Source organism: Balaenoptera musculus, chromosome 16 (assembly GCF_009873245.2).
Source record: "Balaenoptera musculus isolate JJ_BM4_2016_0621 chromosome 16, mBalMus1.pri.v3, whole genome shotgun sequence".
In the NCBI taxonomy this organism is placed as follows: domain Eukaryota; kingdom Metazoa; phylum Chordata; class Mammalia; order Artiodactyla; family Balaenopteridae; genus Balaenoptera; species Balaenoptera musculus.
The window spans coordinates 10,948,143-10,969,404 of NC_045800.1; the positions used below are offsets into that span (position 1 = coordinate 10,948,143).

A 21,262-nucleotide genomic window follows, 5' to 3' on the forward strand; every position below is an offset into this window, starting at 1 on the left:
CTACCATTCTGAGTTCTTGGCTGGGACCCCTATAACAAAAGACAAAAAAATTAACAAGAGAAAAAGAATCAGAAGTTTATTAACATGGATACCTCATATATACACAGGGGATACCCAGGGAAAAATGAGTAACTCGAAGCAGTGGCTTAGAACTCCAGCTTATATAGCATCCCCAATAAAGAGCAATGAATTAGTGAAGAAATGACAGGACAGATGAAAGAAGTTTTAGGCTTCTAAGGGCAGCAAACTGTGGGAAAGTCAATACATAGACGGAAACTAATGGTAGGTAAAGGCTAACTGTGGAGTTTGTTATGTAGACTCCTCTGGTGCTGTCTCCAGTGACCAATCTCTGTCTTTCCTGGTAGAGAGGGGAGGAAGGACACCCTTGAAAGTTAATGCCCTGCTTTTAGGAAAATAGGGGAGGGCAGGGAGCCCTTCCTGCATCTGCCTCCTCTCAACTGCCCTCTTCCCAAAATAATCTTTATGCCAATTCTGGGGCAGCATATTCTGTCACCATTCACAGCTATTAAAAAAGCAAGTTGGGGAAGAATATTTATTGGTATAGAAAGATGTTGAGGGTGTAATGTCAAGTGAAAAAGGCAGCCTATAAAATTTTATTTCAGACGAGGCGTACCTTTTGTGCGTAAAAAGTATTATGTCTTATGGCATGAGTGGGGGGTTGGGAGAGCAGGAGAAGACTAAAAGAATACAAACCAAAATGTTAACTCTGGTTTTCTCTGGGTTGTAGGATCATAAATAATTCCATTTTCTTTCAATTTTTTTCTCTCTATTAAGTTTCCTGCACTGAGCCTACATTTGTCTCATAATTTTAAATAATCATTTATTTAAAGTAAAAAGAAAGAAGTCTAGCAAAGATAACTTGTTTAAAAGCTGAGGTCCTGGAAGACCTCAGCTCGGAGGTAATGCAACCACACAAAGCAGCTAACCCCCAAGAAGAGATGGGACGTAACTGAGCGTGGGGTCTGCACATGGGGAAATAGGCATGACTCCACTAAGGACCCCTTAGGGGAAGGCTGTGCAGACAGCGGTGGGCGTGGGCCCTGGATGGGGGGTGGGGGGTTGCCGCAGTGGAGACCTGGCAAAGCCTAGTGTGTGTCTGGACATTTAATCAAATGCACACAAGGCCACACTACCCCACTGCCACCTTTGCCACCTCCCTGCTTGTTCCTACAAGAGGGACAATGACAGAGCCCAATGAGGGGTCTGCCATGCATCCCAGGGAGCTGACACAGTTGCAAACCCACAGGGCATCTCAGTGCAGCTCCTGGCCTTTTCTTCATTGTGTTTCTTCCTGGGGATGAAAAGTTGTCTTCCATTTAGTGACCCATGCTCTCCTGCAACTTTTCTTCCGAGCTTCTCTGTACATCTAAAGGACAAGCCTTGGCTTCTGTCTTCCTGTATGCAGGCCCAGGGGGTCCCAGCTGGAAGAGCTCCTTCCTCCAGTAGGTGAAAGTGTGACCTGAAGTCACCTCATCACAGTTACCTCATTCACTCAATTATTATTTCCTGAGCAGCTACTATGTGCCAGGTACATATCAGGGGTGGGAGAGAGACTGGTGAACACAAAACTCAAGGGTTCTCCTCTTGAGAAGCTTGTAGTCAAGTGGGAAAATGCTTTCATAACCCAAGGCCACACGGAGAAATTGCGCCTGGACTTATTTATATTTGACATTGATTTGTACTTAGGACTTGACTCTATTCAGTGTTAAATCGAACCCGTCTCAATCCAGAGTGAGCCTTGCTTTCTGATTTCCTGATGTAAGCAAGGACTTGTGATTTCCAGCATAACCAGCAGAAAAACCCAGAGCGATTTTCAAAACACCTTAGAAACAAAAAAAAAATGACAATGGGAACACTTCTTTCCTGAGCACAATCTTCACAAAGTTCTTTTCCCTTCTTTTTTTCAAACTTGAAATAATTAAACTTAATCCAAAAATTATTCAACATACTTAAGATTCTCTAAGAAGGAAAAAGAAAACCCTCAGGCAGTAATTGTAAGTGCTGACACAGCAGTGGGGAGATTTTTTTTTTAAAAACACTGCTCTCCTGGATTAATTCAAAGCAGACGGCTCACATTCTTGAGAAAATGAAAACCACAGTCCACACTTTAGGCATAAAGTACACAGATAATTAATCAAGCTTCTTCCGAGGCTCCCGATGCTTTTTATGTTGCCTATTCCAAGGCAGGCACTATTTTCCAACAATGCCTGCTGACATCGAGGGAGAGGTTCCACTTGGTCAAGAAAGAAACAGTGATTACGGTGAACTGAGACACATAATTCTTATAAACAAACGGCTCTCACAGGCAAGATAAGGTCAGGGTGATAAGAGGGCCATCGCAGAAGAGCACAGAAAAAGACATTTTGCTCTGAAGACGGGGCAAGAAGAAGGGAAGGGAAATTTCTAGATGAGCACTTGCGAATATGACGATAGCGGCTTACATCTGTGTTGTGCTCCCTGCGTGCCAGGCACCGCTCTGCGAGTATTTATACCCTGTCAGGTTCTGGCAGGTACTATTTCTATCCCCACTTTGCAGATCAGTAAACTGAAGGAGAGGTTAAAGTAACCCAAGCCAAGATGGAGGCAGCACTGGACTTCCGGCAGTCTGGGATCCTCAACCCTGGACTCGGGTGCACTACAGGTTTGTTGTGACCAAGATCCACGCCAGGCACGGTGGGCAGAAGGCCGCTGTGTGGGTGGCTTGGGACAAAGTAACCCCCCACCCAGCTGTAGCAGCAGAGCAATGGGAACAGAGAGCACAGCCCGGCGGGCCTGGCCTCCAATTCCACCTCCGCTACCTATACGCAAATGACCACGGACACATCACTCTTCTCCCTGCATTTCACCCCCCAACCCCTGCAAGGTGAAGAAATGGCAGCACCCACATCATGCTGTACGGATGCAATGAGCCAATTGCCCACAGAACATAAGAATGTCACCTGGCACAGGGTAAGCACTCAAAAAGAAAGAAACTGTTGTTTCTCATGGCAAAGCAGTTCCAAGGGCAGGCCCTGGGGCTGAAGAGCCAGCGGCAAGGTCTACCGAGAGGAGGGCACGGCTGGCCACCGGCAAAGCTGCTCCCTGAGGTCCTCCACCCTACTTTGTCACCCTGCTCTGAGCGCTGCCATTCTTCCACCCAAGGCCTCAGCCCCAACTGCACCCCCGAACTCCTGGCAAGTCCTCTTGCACTGGCAGGTCCCCAGGCCAGAAAGACCAGTCTGGCTGTATCCCAATATCCACGGACTCTGCTGTCCACTGGCGACATGACCTGGGCTAGTGAGGCATGTGGCATTCTTCATCTCTGTGTCCAGGGCCTGGCACAATGGGACACAGTCAATGTACCTCTGAGGCTCCAGGAGTGAAGGAATGGAGGGGATTTCAACGCTATCTTAAATGAGGGCAGTGGCTCCCTTATATGTCATCCACTCCTGCTCCCAGGACAAGGGAACTGGACCAAAGAAAGCTATGTGTCACCATCTACAGATACTCTGCCCAAGGTACAGATATTCTGAGTGTAACATGTGGTGCCCCCCCAGTTTTTAAAGCTGGACTTTGTAGAGAAAACACCTCCAGAAACACCCACCCCTGACCTTTAGGTTCCGTCCCTTGTCCTGACACTTAGAACAAAGTCCACAGGAAGCCTCAGGACAGGCTGACCACGAGGAGCGGACACCACCCTCAGGCATGGCTGGCTCGTCACCTCATGTTCTTGCGGCCTGGGGACACCTTTCTCTCGCGCGTCCTGTGGAAGTGTGACAAGTACGTGGGAGGGAGCTGTCAGGACTTTTTTTTCCCAGCTTGATCGAGATATAGTTGACGTCGTGTATGTTTAAGGTGTGCAACGTGCTGGTTTGATAATGCATATACTGCAAAATGCTTACTGCAATAATGCCAATTAACACCTCCATTGTGTCACATAACCACCACTTCCTTTTTGTGAAGAGAACATTTAAGATCTACTCTCTGAGCAACTTTCGAGTATACAGTACAGTATCATTAACTATAATCACCATGCTGTACAGTAGATCCCCAGGATTTATTCATCTTATAACCGGAAGCAGGGGTGGGGTGGGGAGATGTCGGACAAAGATGTTGCTCCTTTTGAGCAATGGTGTGTTTTGATTTAAAAAAAAAACAAAGCAGCTCCCCCACTAGCTGCCCCACAGAGTCTGTAGAGAAACACAGCTGCATTCAAATGATCCTGACAGGATGGGGAAAAGATGATCCTAAATGCGCAGGACCTGTGCCTTCTTAGGAATAGAGGAAGTCACACGCTGAGCAGTCCCTGGGGCCACGAGTCAAGAGACTGTGGTTCTAGGTTCACCTCTGCCGCTGAACAAGGAGGGTCTGATTAACGCCCTCTGTTTAAAAAAAGAAAAGGAGGGGAAGACAGATGAGACAAGGTCTAGAGACTCTGCCAGGTCAGACACAGGGTAGAATATAATTCACTCTGTGGTGCCTTCTGGTAAAATGTCAGAGTTCCATTTGCTCAGTGTACGTCAATCCCCTTCATGTCCATAACTTCACTGAAGTTGTCAGGGTCATTTAATTACCAGAAAGCCTCACCACCAGTCTCTTCTCTTCCCCTCTCTACCCAAATCTGATGTAAATTGTTCCATCGCATTAAACACTCAATTTCAATGTTTCACTGAAAGCGCTCTCATCCCACTTATTAACAGCGTGACACTGGGTGAGTTCTTTAACCTCGCTAAGCCTTAGATTTCTCATCCAAAAATATGAAGAATTATAAAATTCCTACCTCATAGTATCATTTGAAGATTTAAAGAGTAAATTGCCTTAGCACACTGCCTGGCATACAGTAAGTGGTCAATAAATATTAGTTACTGCTATCATTATTATCATATCATCTTCATCATCCCTGGAGCCAAACAACCCCAGTTTGCTATTTTTAGGAAACAATAAAAGGATATTTTGCATCAGGAAAAAAATCAAAGCATCTTTGTTTCTTGTGGTTTTTCATAAATAAGGTATTAATATTTTTAAAATCTAATTTAATATGTTCTCATTACATGACTGAAGATATTTTCACTGGTCCACAAGACTGAATTAAAACACCATACATCCAGAAAACCAACTATTTCCATCATTAAAGAAAAAAAAGATATATGTGGGACTTCTATATAATTCTATCATCAGTATTATATACATTTAGTCAGAGCTAATATATTTCGACAAGATATCACAGAAAAGCAAATTCTGAGCCAAGTCTTGGAAAATAGGTAGGATTTTATTATATAGGCAAAGAAGAGGCCACTTGCATGATGGCTCAGAAAACCATAAAAATATTCATGTGTGAAAGAATCAATTGGATTTTAATATAATTTTAAATATAAAAATGTAAACATTGTATCAAAGAAAAATTTGAAAAATGTTTTTTAAAGAGACATCTAGTTCAAGATGGCTAATTGAACCCATACATTTTGTCTTTCTTCCCTCTCAAAACCTCCCTAAAAAGAATGAAAAACATAAAATCCATAGCTAGGCTGAAGAGCCTCAAGCGGTGCCAATTAGCAAAGCAGAATATGAAAAAAATTAAGGAAAAGATAAAGCATAAAGCATATGGGAAGAAAATAATGGATGATACAAGAAATGAGATACATCCCTGTTAAGGAGTTTAGACAGAGAGGGGTACACAAAATCGAATGCACAAATTTCCTTCAAATCACTGGCAAACTCAGAAATTGCAACATGCAGGAGAAGACTACAAGGACCCCAATGGAAAGTAACAGTCACAGTCTAAAGAGTGAAGGAGAGACTTCAGCAGCTAGCTAGTGCTAGGAGATAGAGTTTGGAGTTGAAGTTTCCCCAAGATACATTTTCTCCTGAAACCTCAGAAGGGCCAAACCACAGGAGTAAGAAACACATCCTAGGACTAAAGGATGCACTCTAGGATCTAAGGCAAAACCAAGATAGACTTATGCAAACACAGCCTAGAACCAAGGCTCCAAGGATTAAGGTGGCCCAACAGTAAATTAACTGCATGCAAGAATAAAACTCAACACTCTTTAGAGGACAGTAACAATCAAGCATCTCCACAATGTGTGACTCAGTGTCCAACATACAATTAAAAATTACTACACAAGCAAGGAAGCAGGAAAATGTGACCCATAATCAACAGGAAAAAAAAAAAAAAACATAACCATGGATCATCCTAATGCTGGAAATAGCAGAAAAGGACTTTCTACTATAAATATGTTTAATTCTAGGGAAAGATGAAAAGAATAGGTGGACAGGTGGATAACATCACAAAGAAACTAAAACTCTAAAAAAAGAATCTAAGGGAAACTATATAACTGAAAAAAATGAACATTTGAAATAAAACATTTATGACATGGGCTTACCCATGAGAAAAAATAGACACAGCAGAATAAAGAATTCGTGAATTTGAAGAAAAGTCAATAGATATTATCTTAAACTAAGTCACAGGGAAGAAAAATTTTTTTTAAAAAAATGGAACAGATTATCCAAGGCCTGTGGAACAATATCAAATTGTCTGATACATGTGTAATAGAAGAACCAGAAGGAGAGGAGAGAGAGAGTGGGGCAAAAGAAATATTTGAAAAACTATGTTTTGAGAATAATTAATTGATGAAGGACATCAAACCGTAGCTCCAAGAATCTCCATGAACCCAAGTAGGAAAAATACAAATGAGACCAACCTAGACACATCATAGCCAAACTACTTAAAACCAAAAATAAAGAGAAAGTCTTAAAATCAGCCAACAGGAAAAACATGTGGCATTTAGGAAAGTGACAAAAACAGGGGCAGCTGACTTCTCATCAGAAATAATAAAATCTATAAGACAATTCAAAGCCAACTCTGAAGTACTGAAAGAAAACTGTCTATCTAGAATTCTATAACCAACAAAAATATTTCAAAAGTAAAGGCAAAATAAAGACAATTCCAACAAAACCAAAGCCAAGAGAATTCATTCCTGGCAAACCTACCCTACAAGAAATGCTAAAGGAAGTTATCCAGGCTGAAGGGATATAATCCTAAAGGGAAAACCAAATATGAAAGAAGAAATAAAGAGTACTGGAAATGGTAGATATGTAGGTAAATCTATTTTAAAAATTTAATTTCTGTTAAAGCACACTGATTGCTAAAGACAAAATTTAAATATTTTATGGGACTTATACATAAAAGTGAAATCTATGACAATGTACCAAAGACATGGGGGAAAAATGCTTTTGAAAGATTTTTACATTGTATGTGAAATGGTGTAATATTGACTTCATGGTGACAAGTAAAAAAAGTGCATATTGTAATGTGTAGAGAACCTACTAAAAATTTTTAAGAGGTAAAACTAAAATACAATGAAGGAGATAAAGTGGAATACAGTAAGTCCTCTACATACGAACCTTCAAGGTGAGAACTTTCAAAGATGCGAATGCGCGTTCCACCAACATCAGGTGTGAGTGACATTGCATCTTGCCCTCTGTCTCCTATTGCTGACCATCCTTCAGCTATTCCATCTCCCATCTCCCCTCGCTCCACCAGTCAGTAACTCTTCTTGCCTGTTCACTCGATGCCAGCCCCTATATGCCAGCTTTTGTACTGTACTGCTGTACTTTTCAAGGTACTCTACTGTAAAATTAAAAATGTTTTAATTCTTTGTGTTTGTTTGTTTTTATGTATTATTTGTGTGAAAAGTATTATAAACCTATTACAGTACAGTATTATATAGCCGATTGTGTTAGTTGGGTACCTAGGCTAACTTTGTTGGACTTACGAACAAATTGGACTTAGGAACGCACTATTGGAATGGAACTCATTCATATGTAGGGGATTTACTGTAGCAGCAAGTGTTTGATTAGCCTAAAAGAAGAAAGAAAAAGAGGAACAAGAACAGATGGAACAAATAAAAATCAAATAGCAAGGTGGTAGGCTTAAACCCCACCATATCAACTGCATTAACTGTAAATGACTTAACCACTCCAATTAAATGGCAGAGACTGGCCAGACTGGGTAAAACTAAAAGATACAACTAAAAGCTGTTTACAAGAGTCATACATTAAACGTAAAAATACCGATAGGTTGAAAGTAAAAGGACTGAAAAATACATTCTGTGCAGACAATCTCAAGAAAGATAATGTAGCTATATATTAATATTAGATAAAGTAGACTTTAAGATAAGGAATATTAACACAAAGATAGAAACTTCATAATAATAAAACATTCAATTCATCAGAAGGAAAGAAAATTTAAGAACACTAACTAGAAATGTAGACGTAGCAATTTGACTTCTAAATCACTAAAGGAAAAAATGGGAGGTAGCAAGGAAAACTTAAGCTATTCAGCTAAAGCAAGAAACAAAAGGGTAAAAAACACAGAAATGAAGCACCACTTAAAGAAAACAGAGAATAAGTTGGCAGCAATACGATGAAATATTAGTTATCTCAAAAAATGTGAAAGCTTTAATTACCCCAGTTTGACAGAGGGAGCATATCTTCACATTAAAAAGAACAAATTATAAAGAACAAATTTAAAAGAGTGAGGATTTGAATATCACAGCTAACTTGCTTTAATATATTTAGAGGTTTGTACCCAACATACAGAAACTATTCATTATGTTCAAACTATGTAAATTTACAAAAATTTACACTGTATGTAAATTTAAAAATTGACTATGTATGTGGCCATAAAGAAAATCATAAATTATAAAACATAGAAATCACGCAAGCCACAGCCTCTGATCTCAATTCAATGAAACTATTTTAGCACTATAATTACCCCCGTATTTAAGACTAGGGAACTGAAGCACAGAGAGATAAAGCAACCTGCCCAAGTTCACGTAACTAGTAAATAGCAGATTAGTGCTTTGAACTCAGGCATCCTGGCTTTGGATCCTGTAGTCTAAACCACCATCCTATGTCCCTTCTCAGGGAGAAGGGGCCATTTCCCCTCAGATATCTCAATAAACTATAAAACTACAATAATTAAAATGTTATATTGAGCAACCAGGCACACAGATAATCAGAATAGAATTCACTTGCAATCCATGGATATATGGAAGCTTGTATGTGATTAAGATGTCACTGAGAAAACAATGTCTATTTCATAATTGACAAACCACAGGCAAGAAAAAAGTTAAATTCTCTACCTCACTCCATAAATTTTAAAAAATTCTCATACACTAAAGAATTAAAATTAAAGAATAAAAGTATACTAAGCAAAACAGAAGAATATTTCTGTTTTAGATGAGAAAGGACTTTCTAAATAGAAGGGAAACTCTGAAACCATAAAGGAAAAGACTGATATATTTAACTACATCATTAAAATGTGCACAATAACAGAAATTGCAAAGAAACTTAAAAGTCAACCACAGAGGAAAAGTATTTGCAACTTATGAAATAAAAGGTCAATAACTATAAGGAATAAAGCGCTGCTACACATCAGTAAGATAAATTTGAAGATCCAATAAAAGCATGGATAAAGGCAAATACAAGATATTTCACCTAAAAAAATACAAATTTCCAATACATGAGTGAAAAGATATAAATTTTACATTCTCTCCCATGGTATAAATATAAAACATTAATAATATCCAACATTGGCAAGAATGTCAAAAAATAGACACCTTTGAACTATTGGTAGAATGTAAACCAATAGTTTGGGTGGCAATTTGGCAGTGCCCATCAAAATTCAAAATACATGTGACCTTTGACTCAGAAATTTCATTTGCACAAGTTTATGACAATAGTACTTTAATAGGTACATTACAATATATGCACAATTGCCATGCCGTTTGTCATAACAAAAGATGAAAACACCCTATAACTCCTTGTACAGGTTAATCAGGTGAACACCACACAGCCAGCAAAAAGAACAAGTAGATCTACAGAGATAGAAAATATCTCCAAGATATCAATACATTAAGTAAAAAAAATAAACTACTATAGATAAAATGTGTTCTCAGTTTTTAAAATATATAAATATGTGTTTAAAAGTTTAACTTTAAAAAGTGAAGGGAATGGAATTAGCAGAGATAAGTGACGGAGTTCAGGAAAACTTACACTTTTTGTACTGTTTTAATATTTAAAACTATTTTATAATCTTAAAATAATGTTCAAGTGAGGAGAAACACATTCATTCCCATCACATTCACTTTTGTGTAATCCTTTCTAATATTTGCCCAAATCAGATATATTTCCAATAGTCTGGAAATAGGATATATTCTGCATAGTGTTTTAACTGTTACATCATAAAATTTTACCCTGATTTTCAAAATGATTATTTTAATAGCTATATAGTATTTCTTTGTATCCATCATTTATGAAACCATTCTTCAAATGTTGACTATTTGAGTTTTAATTTATTTTTATTTGACAAATATATTTACTTTGCTTTGTATGAAACACAGCAATGAACATCTTTATACATGAGGATTTAGGATTTTGCACTTTTTACATCAGTGTTTCAACATATTTTTTGAGTTCTAAGTCAAAGGACAGGAATAACTTTATGACTGTCTATGCATTGGAATATTGCTCTTCAAAACGGTTATGTCCTTTTACAATTCCACCTGCAGCATCTGATCATATCCATTTCACCTTGCACATCCTGCATGTTAATTCTTACCTTCTGATTTTCCTTTAAATATTTTAGTTGATATGAAATATAGGAGGGTTAATTTTTGACACATTCCCACTTCAGATATTTCTAAAACAATCACAAAACAATCATCCAGTATCCTATCTAGGATATTTCATTAGCTTCTTTTTTTCCCCATAACAGGAAAAATCTAAATCAATTTTTCTAATTATGTGTGAAAGTAATAAATGTTTACTGTAAAATAATTACACAACAAATGGTATAAAGAAAAAAGCAAATATTATATAATCCCATCAGCCTGAAATAACCACCATTAAGATTTTGTTGTTTATCTTTACAGCTATTTTCTTACAGACATAGATACAAATTGATTTTATTAATTACCACATTACAGTAGCTTTATGCATACTTATGTAACCTGCTTTTTATCACTTAACAGTTTATGGACATCCTCCAAGCTAACAAATAGTTACCTACATTATCTACAAAACTACTTTCGGTGGCTGCATTTGTTCATTGTAGCCCATAAAAAGCTTGTGCTAATCTACATGCAATGTATTTTATTGTTTTTAGATGCATATTTCGCACTTCTATGGAAATCGAAGATTTAAACAAGATTGGTTATTTGTATTTTTGTTAGTTCCCTGTTCTGTCCACTGTCCTTATTATTATTTCTTTTTGGAAAAGCTCTTTTCTTCTCATACTGATTGGTAAGAGTTCTCTGTATTTGAGAAGCATTAACTCTAAACTCTGGAAATTAGGACAACAGTATCACTTCTTGGGGTGGGGGACTGCAAAGATTAACTCATCTAGGGTGTGACAAGTGCCTAGTACAAAGCTGGCACCTGTTACTGTTGAAACTTGTTTCCTTTAACCAAGATGGAGAAACAGGTCTATTAAAGGATACCTACACATACACACATACCAACCACTTCTCTTTCTCAATGGCTTCTTGGACAGTTATTCAGAACACTTTCCCCAAACTTCCTAAATCCCAGTTCCAGGTTCATCGCTGCTGTGGCGCTGAAAGCTACACTCATTATTATTATTACATTGTGACATTAGATATCTTTTGACCTGTATCTCGGCCTCCCCATAGGAAGGAAGAGAGATGGAGGAAGGAAAGGAGATTGGCTTAAACAACTACCATGTGTCACATATTACATATCTTCATCTTTAAGCCTCCTGGGCAGATATCTTGTCCCCACTTTACAGATGAGAAAGCCGAGGCACATCTTTGCCATCAGCAGTCAGGACTTAACTCCAAAGCCCATTAGCTGACTTTGGTGCCATGCTGCCCACCCTGCTGCAGAGTAGGGACTCAGCTCCAGGCATCCTCATGTCATTCACCAGGGCCACCACATCCTTTACACAAAGCAACTGACCAACGAATGGAGACTAAAGCAGCATACAGACTGCAGCTCTCTTTCAGAATTTGAGACAGACAGAAAGAAGCCAAATCCTCTTTAAAAACCTCAGATGAGTAACCTAGCATTTCCACTCCTCAGGACATACTACTTTGCCACAGGAATTACAAATATATTCATTAAAAACAAAAGCAGCATTATGCTTAATAGCCAAAACCATAAATAACCCAAATAACCATAAATGATATCCATAAAATGAGTAAATGAAGAGGTACCATCATGCAATGACATGCTCTACGGCAAAGAAAATTAACAAACTGCAGCTATGCACGACATGGATGAGTCTCAAGAGAAGCCGGGCACAAAACCCAAAAAAAGCCACAGAAAAAAGTACGCACTGCATGATACCATCTACACGGAGTTCAAAAATGCTGTTAGAAGAAGTCAGAGTGATGGAGACCCTCAGGGTGGCAGAAGGGGGCTCAGAGGGTGGAAGGTATTCTGGGCAGCTGTACAATTATGAATCATAGACCTTTCTTTGTGTATATTATTTTTAGGTTGGACTAAAATGAAATTCCCGTTTCTGTAGGTCAAAACAGTCAAATATCAGCAATTTTATATGTTTCAAACTAATATTTCAATAAAAACTCTGGAAAAGGAGAAAGAAATATCTAGCATTGATCAGCAGACTGCGCCCTCTCTGCAAACCAACCTAGAGGCTCCTGCAGCTTCTGACCCTGTTTCTTGCTCCTTTGTTTTTGCTGGAGACATAGTAACAACTTGTGCCTCACCTTGGCGGGACAATTTTTCACAGTCACATATTAAAAGACTGTGATGAAGCCGTCCCCGGGCTCCACAGACCCAGCCCCTCCCAGCTTCCTGCTCACCCATCCCGGGCATCTCCAAGTCCTGTACGAATTCACTTCCTCACTGTGAACCAGAGTTTCTAATTCATCCACAGAACACTAAGATTATATGTTTTAAAGAAGCAAAATTACTAAGATGATTTTCATATTTAAAAACACAATCACAGAAAAATAGAGGTACGGAGATTTCCCAAGCCTTGTGTGGGTCATAAAAGGCATAATCTTTATAACTAATTGAGATAACTTTATCCAAAAGCTATGAAACTAATGATCTCCTTTTATGGTGTTATAAGCATTTATCTCCCTGTGGAAAAACATCAACAATTCTCAGAATTCTGGGTACAGCCGACTCATTTTACAGTGGCAAATAATATTTCAAACAGAAGGATGCTCCATTTATCAGATAACAAAGCAGACGCCTTCCCGGGCGGGGGAGAAGTGCTGGGCATACTTGGTCCAGCATACACCATCTGGGGGTGGAGGGGGTGTCTGATGGAAGAACTGTCTGCACCGGGCTTCTAGCAGAACTCTGTACAATGAACACAGACTCAGAAGTAAATGATATGAACACAGCATTTTCCTTACACATTATCAAATGCTGTTAGGCTGATAACATTTCTGATTCAATGTCCTAGAATCACTGTTGTAAAAGGCCAGCAATTTGTCACCATTGAGAAGCTACAGGGCTGAGATACCCCCTAACACCTTCCATCAGACAGACAGCAGCCCACGCTGAGAAATGGGGGTACAGCTCACTAAATGAACTCATGGGAAGTTACATACCTCACTTTGGGGGGCTAAAAGGAATCATCTGAAATATATTTAAAGGAGTCTATTATTTTATAGAAATCCTGTAGCAAATCATTTGTAATAAGAGTATCATTAGCTACCTATGGCATTTCTCTTTAGTGTATATTATGGTTTCACCTTAATAAAAGGATAATAATAAACACATTACCATTTGTTGAGACTCTTCTCGTTTAATACTCACAAGGCTTACATCCATGGATGCAGTTAATACTCCTATCGAACAGACGGAGAAGCAGAGACTGAAGCAGGATAAATACTTTGCTAAAAGGCTCACACAGCTAAGTGGAAAAACCAGGATTCAAGCCCTGGTAACCCAATGCCAGAGGCCATGACTGTGACCACTACGCTACACTGCCATCCTTAGACACTATATATAAGTAACAGGAATTCACAAGAGTGGGAAGAAGACACCTAGTTGTTGGTATATGTACCATAGGCACTCACAGCACCTTATTTAATAAAACCCAATGAAGTAGGAACTATTCCCACTTCCCCCATGAAAAGACTGAGGTTCAGAGATTTTAGGCAACTTGCTAGTTAGTGGCAGAGCCAAAATCCAAACCCAGACCTTCCAGCTCCAAAGCCCAAGGTCTAACATTTACACTTTGCCTCAAACAACTCTCTCTTTCTAGAGAGGGAGCAAAATTATTACAGGTGTATTAGTTAGATATAATAGAATAGATGTTTGCTACTGGAGCTAATCAGTCCCCAAAGGCAAAAAGTTTCCTTCTGTTCCACAGAGCTTACCTCCAATAGCAGCTGTCCTGCTGTTGGCATCTGGCAGCTCTGCCATCTCAACACAGAGCTCTATGCTCGCCATCAACAGAGAAGGACAATGACAGGCCACTGAACGGGAATGATGTTGCCTCAACCTGGAGGTGACACCTGTCACTCTTCCCATGTTCCCTATGGTCCCACCTAAAGGCAGGGGTTTGGGAACGTTAGTCTTCCGTGTAGCCAGAAAGGAGAAAAGAACTAGAGGCGACCCTTGACCACAAGAGGGTCTCAAGCTACTGTAAACTGCACATCAGTAGTTCCCAAACGTGGTGGAGAGAAGGATCACCTGTTGAAAATGCAGATTCCCGGGGCTCCACTCCATAGGTTGATCCAGTTAAGTCTGAACTGAGCCCCAGGTAATCCAGGTGCAGGTGGTCAGCAGACTGCCCTTCAGGACGCCTTGCTCTGGATAGATGCAGAACACTCAGAGGTCTATAAACACAATCATCAGAAACTGAGTGCCCTCTGGGGAGCTCTCCCGAGGTGCCGACCACCCAAGGCCCAGGTGGGAGAGTGCGGAAAGCAAAGAAGACAGACATGCAGACTCCAGACGTGTAACCTGCACGGAAGGCGGAATAAACTGTGGGCTCCCGGAGAGCACAGAAGGGCCCAGCAGCGGTGCCAGAGCTGTGCACGGTCACTCCCAGAAGGAAACAGGGCCCAGGTGCCCAAGGGAACTGTCGTTTCCCCCCACTGGGCATGTATCTGATCACGGTGCTTTTTTGTTTCAAACTTCCCAGGGCTGCCCAGTGAGTGCCTACAAGGGAACGTCCACGCTTCCTGACAGGGCACTGAGACCATCCGCGTTCTTGTTCCAGGATCACTTCCTGCCCCTCTTACCACCCACACGTTGTGCTGAGGCCACACGTGGTGACCTGATCCCACCCAAAATGTGCCTCCAGGCTTCTGCTCCAGGACACTCTGTCTGCAGGAAGGTCCTTGGGCCCAGGCGCTCTGCACCTACCATGCACTGCTCAAGACTCAGGTGAGTGAGGTCAGCTCTAAGCAGCCTTCCCTGGCACCTGTCTCCTCCTTGTCATTCCTCCTAGGACTAATTAATTCCTCCAAGTAAAACTCAGCACTCTGCTCCAACTACCATAACCATCCCCCCTCTAGAGTCTTAAACTGGACTCTGAGGGGTAATGAAGAAAGATCTGTTAGCTACAGTCGATATTCCAAAAATCCTCCTGACAGCCAGGGCCCTCGAGCAGGTCACCTGAACCGGCTAAAGTGCCAAGTTTCCTTGTGTCTGTTTGGAATTACACATACTAAAGTTTACTAATGATAGAGAAAGAAAATTACTACTACAACTGCAGACACCTAGAAGAGGCCAAATATGCATCTGCCGACTGGATGGGGAGGCAGGAGGATAACAAATAGTGGTGCCTGGTGTGCTGGCTCTGCCAGGCTTCGAGCTCCTTGGAGGCGCCTGGCCTTCAGTCCCCGACCATCCCCGGCACCTGCACAGGCCTCCTGCATAGGAAGTGCTCAAAGAAGGATGCTGGGTGGATCTGAGGTGAGGCAAACGCTGTTCCCTGAGCAGCCTGGCATCCTAAGCAGACCCCCAGCTCCTGGAAGGACATGTCAGACGGGGAGCCTCCAGGAACCACAGGGAGGGAGAGAGAGAAGGAGGGAGGGATGGAGGGACAGAGGGAGAGATTGAAGACCCCAGGTCCTGCCTAGAGGCCCCTTTGCTCTTACTTAGGGACTGCAGGCAAGGCAGAGAGAAGGCACACCCGCGGGCTCCTTCCGTCCTGCTGCCACCCAAGACGCCAGCAGAGGTTCTCTGAGTGTTTCTGCACCTGCTAAAGCCAGCACTGGACCTTTAGGCCCACATGCCTCACAGCACTAAATTCAGCCTCAAAGCTACACATCATAATTTGATTTTTCCTAAACATTGATTCCTTAAACCAATTTATTTCCTTTTAGGTTAAACTTTATGTGCCAGCCCTGATTTTCATTACTCGTTACTAATTTTCTTCTCAGTGGTTTGAGCTTCTCAGGCAGGACCAAGTACCTCTCGGGTGCTCTGTGGAGAGCGTCCCATGGAAAGCCTCCTCTTGGAACCCTGAATCATCAAACCTTGGCACTAAACCTCGTCTACAGACAGAGAACCAGTTCCTTAAGAGAACAAGGGAAAGCAGATATCCCTACTACCTATGGATCCAAAAATGCATTGCATTAGCACTAACCTCACATCTCTGGGAGCATGTGGGCACTGGGTGGAGGAAGTCTACTCTTATGCAGAGCAAATCTGATCAGAGAACAGGTGCATCCACAGATGATGTTCCTCCAGAGGCACAAGTTTGCAAAGACGTAAGGTATCCCCCCCCAAAAGATTATTCTCTTATCCTGAGAAATAAAGTAGCTATACCAAGCAAAACCAGATAGTATCAGCTAAGTTGGACCCCACAGCTGAGCAACTGGATTTGGTTTGCCCAGAGGGACTTTCTAAGCCTACTGGAGTGAAGCCCTGCCACTGAGACCACCACCTTCATGAGCAGAGGGGAGTTCAAGCCACTGAAGCTTGCCATCAGACCAGCACCGGCAAAAGGAAGAATGAAACTCCCCCCAAAAGTCAGCCTCTGTCATCTCGCCAGAAGCTTATCTGAGAAAACAAAGGGTCATCTGTATCTGTGTGCTCCAAACCGGTTCTTCCGGAAGTCGTTATCTGCCTGATGATAACAGCATCTGAGCTTCCAAGATTCCCAGGGAGTCTTGCACAGATACCAAAGCTGGTCTTTGCAGGTAAAAGAGCCAAAGTTGGACTCACTGTTAATATTTCCAATTTGATATGAAACCAGGGAATCATCCAAAAATGCCATCAGTGCCCAAGAGTATCCCTTTCGGTGATAGCAGATCCCCCAGTAAGTAATTAATACAAAGGGGAAGTTTGGAGAAAAGAATATAAACTGCCTGGTTTTTACATAACATCCTTAGAGGAAGCAAGAAGCACATAAAATGATAATTATCAAAAATTCCCAAATCCACTGCATAGACCATTCATTATATATTTGTAAACATCCCGTAAATGTTTGGGGGGATGTTTTGGTTTTTTTTTTAATTTTTTTTTTTATATCTACTTTATTTATTTATTTATTTATTTTTGGCTGTGTTGGGTCTTCGGTTCGTGCGAGGGCTTTCTCTAGTTGCGGCAAGCGGGGGCCACTCTTCATCGCGGTGCGCGGGCCTTTCACTATCGCGGCCCCTCCTGTTGCGGGGCACAGGCTCCAGACGCGCAGGCTCAGCAGTTGTGGCTCACGGGCCCAGCTGCTCCGTGGCATGTGGGATCTTCCCAGACCAGGGCTCGAACCCGTCTCCCCTGCATTAGCAGGCAGATTCTCAACCACTGCGCCACCAGGGAAGCCCTGGGGGGATGTTTGAAGGGATATCTCAAAACAATACAAATATTTACATATTATTGGACCCTTTTTTAATCTGACAATTCCCAGCGGCAATCAAAAGAGCCTGCCTCACTTTATTTCAGTATTACTCACACAAACATTCACCCAACAAATGGTAAATTCTTCTGTGCACTGAACACTATTTTATCATTTCTATCACACAATAATTTAATGAGGCTTAGCCTATCTGCCAATTGGAAACTGTCCCCAACTGACCACAAGGCAAGTACTAGTTTTAATGTATATTCCAAAGGTAGAAAAATAGATTAAGAGGAGGGAAAAGTGTTTTCTGTTTTCCCAAGTGCATCAGGACCCACCCGAAGTTCTCCTTCCTTCTTCCCACTGAGTAACACTAGTGTTTAGTCAGAAGCTAGGAGAGGGGTCTTTTCTGCATCTGGGGGAGCTCACGGCTTGTTCTGGTGGTGTGAATAAACACTCTAGATGAATTTAGCCCCTCGTAAAGAAAAACATGCAAGAAAGGGCATTTCTTTGTATGCGTATACCCTGGGCTGCACGGAATAGAAGTCATCTCACAGCCTCCCACCTGCCACCAAAGACTCCGTATTCGGAGCAGAAATCCAGAGAGGGGCCTCCTGTTTGGAATAGCTCAGTGGGCTTTAAAAAAAAAAAAAGTCAAATCCAGAAAGTTCATGCAACTTAAATATGTAAAATGTGTCTGAAAACAGCCATGGGCGCAGGAGGAGAGAGAACCTGACCCCCTAATGGAGGAACAAGTGTAGATGTGGGTGCCTAGGTGACAGGAGATGATAGGAGGCTGTGAAGTGGGTCTGAGCTGGTGTTCTGGGCTTGGATCTGAAGGGCAGAGACACGACAGGGGCCGGGAGGCGGGCGGCGGGTCCCCGGGGCGCACTGGGGCTCAGATGTCTCTGAGAGAACCTGCGCTAGCGCCCCCTCCGAGACCGCTCTTTCCGGGCACCCGCTGCTCGGGGCCCCACCGGGCATTCCGCTGCTGCCCTAAGCGGATACGGACTCGGCACAGAGCTCCGGGCGTATGAAGCCCGCACCCCAGGCTGCGGCCCCGGACTTCCGAGCCTCCGCAGCAACAGTTTTCCAGCGGGAGAACTACGGCAAACGCCTCCAGCGAAAACACTCACCCGGACCCGCGGCGCCAAAGCCAGGGACGCGCACGCGGCGGGCAATAAGCGATGTGGCTAGGAGCGAAGGCTGCAAACGTCGGGCTCGGAAGATCCCACACAAGGAGAAACTTCCCGAGGACGCCAACGAGGGTCGCGTCTGCGTCCAGGGAGGCAGCCAGAATCCCCCGGCAGGTGGTGCGGAGCCGGTGAAAGGCGCAGGCGAGGGGACCCGAGCGGCGGCCGGAGCCGCTCCCCGGCGCGACGCAGGTGTCGGGAACAGGTCTCAGCCTCGCGCACGCGGGTTCCTTCACGCCCAGAGTCCCAGGAGGGAGACCGGGAGGGTCTCTCCTGGTCCCCTAGGACATCCCTAGCGCGGAGAGGGGCCCTCGAATCCAGGCCCCGGCGGGACGCAAACAAACTTGGGGCGCCGAGACGCTCGGTCCGTGGATCCCCCAGTCCATGCGTGCGCCCCCGCCCGCGGCGCGCCACTACTTACACGAAGACCCCGAAAAGCAGGGCTCGGACCCCGATCTCGATGGCCAGTTCTCGCATGGTGCGGCCGGAGCAGCTCCCGCGGCGGCTGCGGCTGGTGCTGTCCGCGGCTCCCCCGCAGCTCGGCCGGCGCCGGCTCTCCAGACCCGGGGCGGCGAGGGAGGCGCGCTCCAGGCCGCGGGCGGGGGCGGGGGGCGGGCGCCCGGAGGGGCGGGCGGGTGGCGGGGAGGGCTTAGCCCAAACCTCCTGCCTGAGGCTCCGGGGCTCAGGGACGCCGCGCTGGCCGCTCCCACGCTCCCGGCCCCGAGCGGAGGACGCCTCGGGGACTCCCCGCTCCCCTGCGCTGGGCACCGCCTCCGCGTCCTGAGCCCTCGCCGTGCGCTCGCGGCCAGTCTAGGGGAAGCCCGGGGAAGCCCGGCCGCCGCCGCCGCCTCCCCTGCGCGCTCCCCGCCAGTGGGCGGCCCCTGGGCTCGGCGCCCGGGCAGCGCGCGCCCTGGGCTCTGCCTGCGGCCCCTCTGCGTCTCCTCGCTCGGCCTCTGACTCTCGCTCTCGGGTCTCTCGCTCCCTGGCACACGCACGCACGTGGGCAGGTAGTAGGAGAGCGCTTTGGGAATTCTCTCCGGCTCCAGACAGCCCTGGCACTCACTGTTCGTGCCAGCCAGCGCTCCCTCCCATCCGTTTTCTGCCCTTCCTACATCTTTCTAACCTGGAATCATTTATTTTTTTCTAGGAAGTTCCCCCGAGATTACTTGCAGGCTTTGCTTTGCCCTCAGGAAGAGCCAGCCAGACTCCAGGGTCCTGGCACAGACTGAGCAAAGGCGAGCCTGACTCCTCGCCATGCCACCAGCGCCAGGCCAGGGGACCCCTCCCGCGCAGCCCCCAGCAGCTTTGGACCGCGCTGTGAAATGTGAAAAAAGAGACTGGCACAGTCCCTACCCTGGCGGTCAGTGTCGCTCATCGCTGACACAGCACTGTCATCAGCACCTGAGGCAGCAGGGGCTGCAAGGAGGACCAGGAGCCTCATCCTCAGGGTTCAGAGTCAAAGGCCAGATCCTCACCGGTGACCTGAGGGTCGGGACCTCAAGCCAGAGCCCAGCGAGGGTTAGGCTTTGCTTTCCCATCACCTGTCAGGACTGTGTATATTTCTCAGAATTTGCACTTGTCTTTATTAATTTAAACCAAATGGACATTCAAGATGCAAAACTCATATTAACCATAACCATTAGGTTGTCTCTGGGGAGCCCAGATCTCTTCTGGGTTTTGTGAGCTGGGAAAATGGATTTGAATGTGGTTCCTGGGAATGAGGAGCCATAGCTCAGCCTCAGACAAGAGGGAGAGTAGGAAGAAAGAAGACCTTAGGAGGAGGCCTTAGGCATCAGCAAAGGGCAAAGAGACCCTACCTCCAAAGGGACATATGATGGATCCAAGATTCCTGAGCCAAGACATCTCAGTGTCTAGGAAAGAGAGGCAGACAGATGAGGAACAATCCTGGCTCTGTGTGGAAGGGACTCCATCCCGGAAGCCCCAGAGGCAGGAACTGTATCTAGTTAGCTTGTCACTGTATACACAATGACTGGCACACTGTGCTTGGTAAGTATTCGGTGAATGAATGAATGACTATATAAATCAGTCACGTGGGGTGTCAGATGTGGATAGAGTAGGAAGGACTTGGAGGAAGGAGGTGTGGGTCTGTCTCCTCTGTGCCTTGGGCCCTACAACTACCCTGGACACAACTGGACTGGGTTGTGGTGTAGGAGAGCCCATAGTAGCTCAGTGAACTCCAGTGACCCAGATCCGAGACTGTCAGGTGGCCAGGTTCCAGATTACTAACAAGAGCCCATGATATTAACAC

General features: G+C 44.0%; 1 protein-coding gene across 2 annotated transcripts in view; it reads right to left on the reverse strand.

Moving 5' to 3' along the window:
- PLPP4 (phospholipid phosphatase 4) overlaps positions 1-19,550 on the reverse strand; it is a 119,484-nt gene extending 99,934 nt beyond the window's left edge. The window contains exon 1 of one of the 2 annotated variants that reach the window (XM_036828975.1): positions 19,415-19,550. In XM_036828975.1, the coding sequence (XP_036684870.1) occupies positions 19,415-19,470 (56 nt within the window). In that variant the 5' untranslated portion in view covers positions 19,471-19,550. The remainder of the gene's footprint in view (positions 1-19,414) is intronic. The other variant, XM_036828976.1, reaches the window with a different exon arrangement.
- Between the last annotated feature and the right edge of the window lie 1,712 nt (positions 19,551-21,262).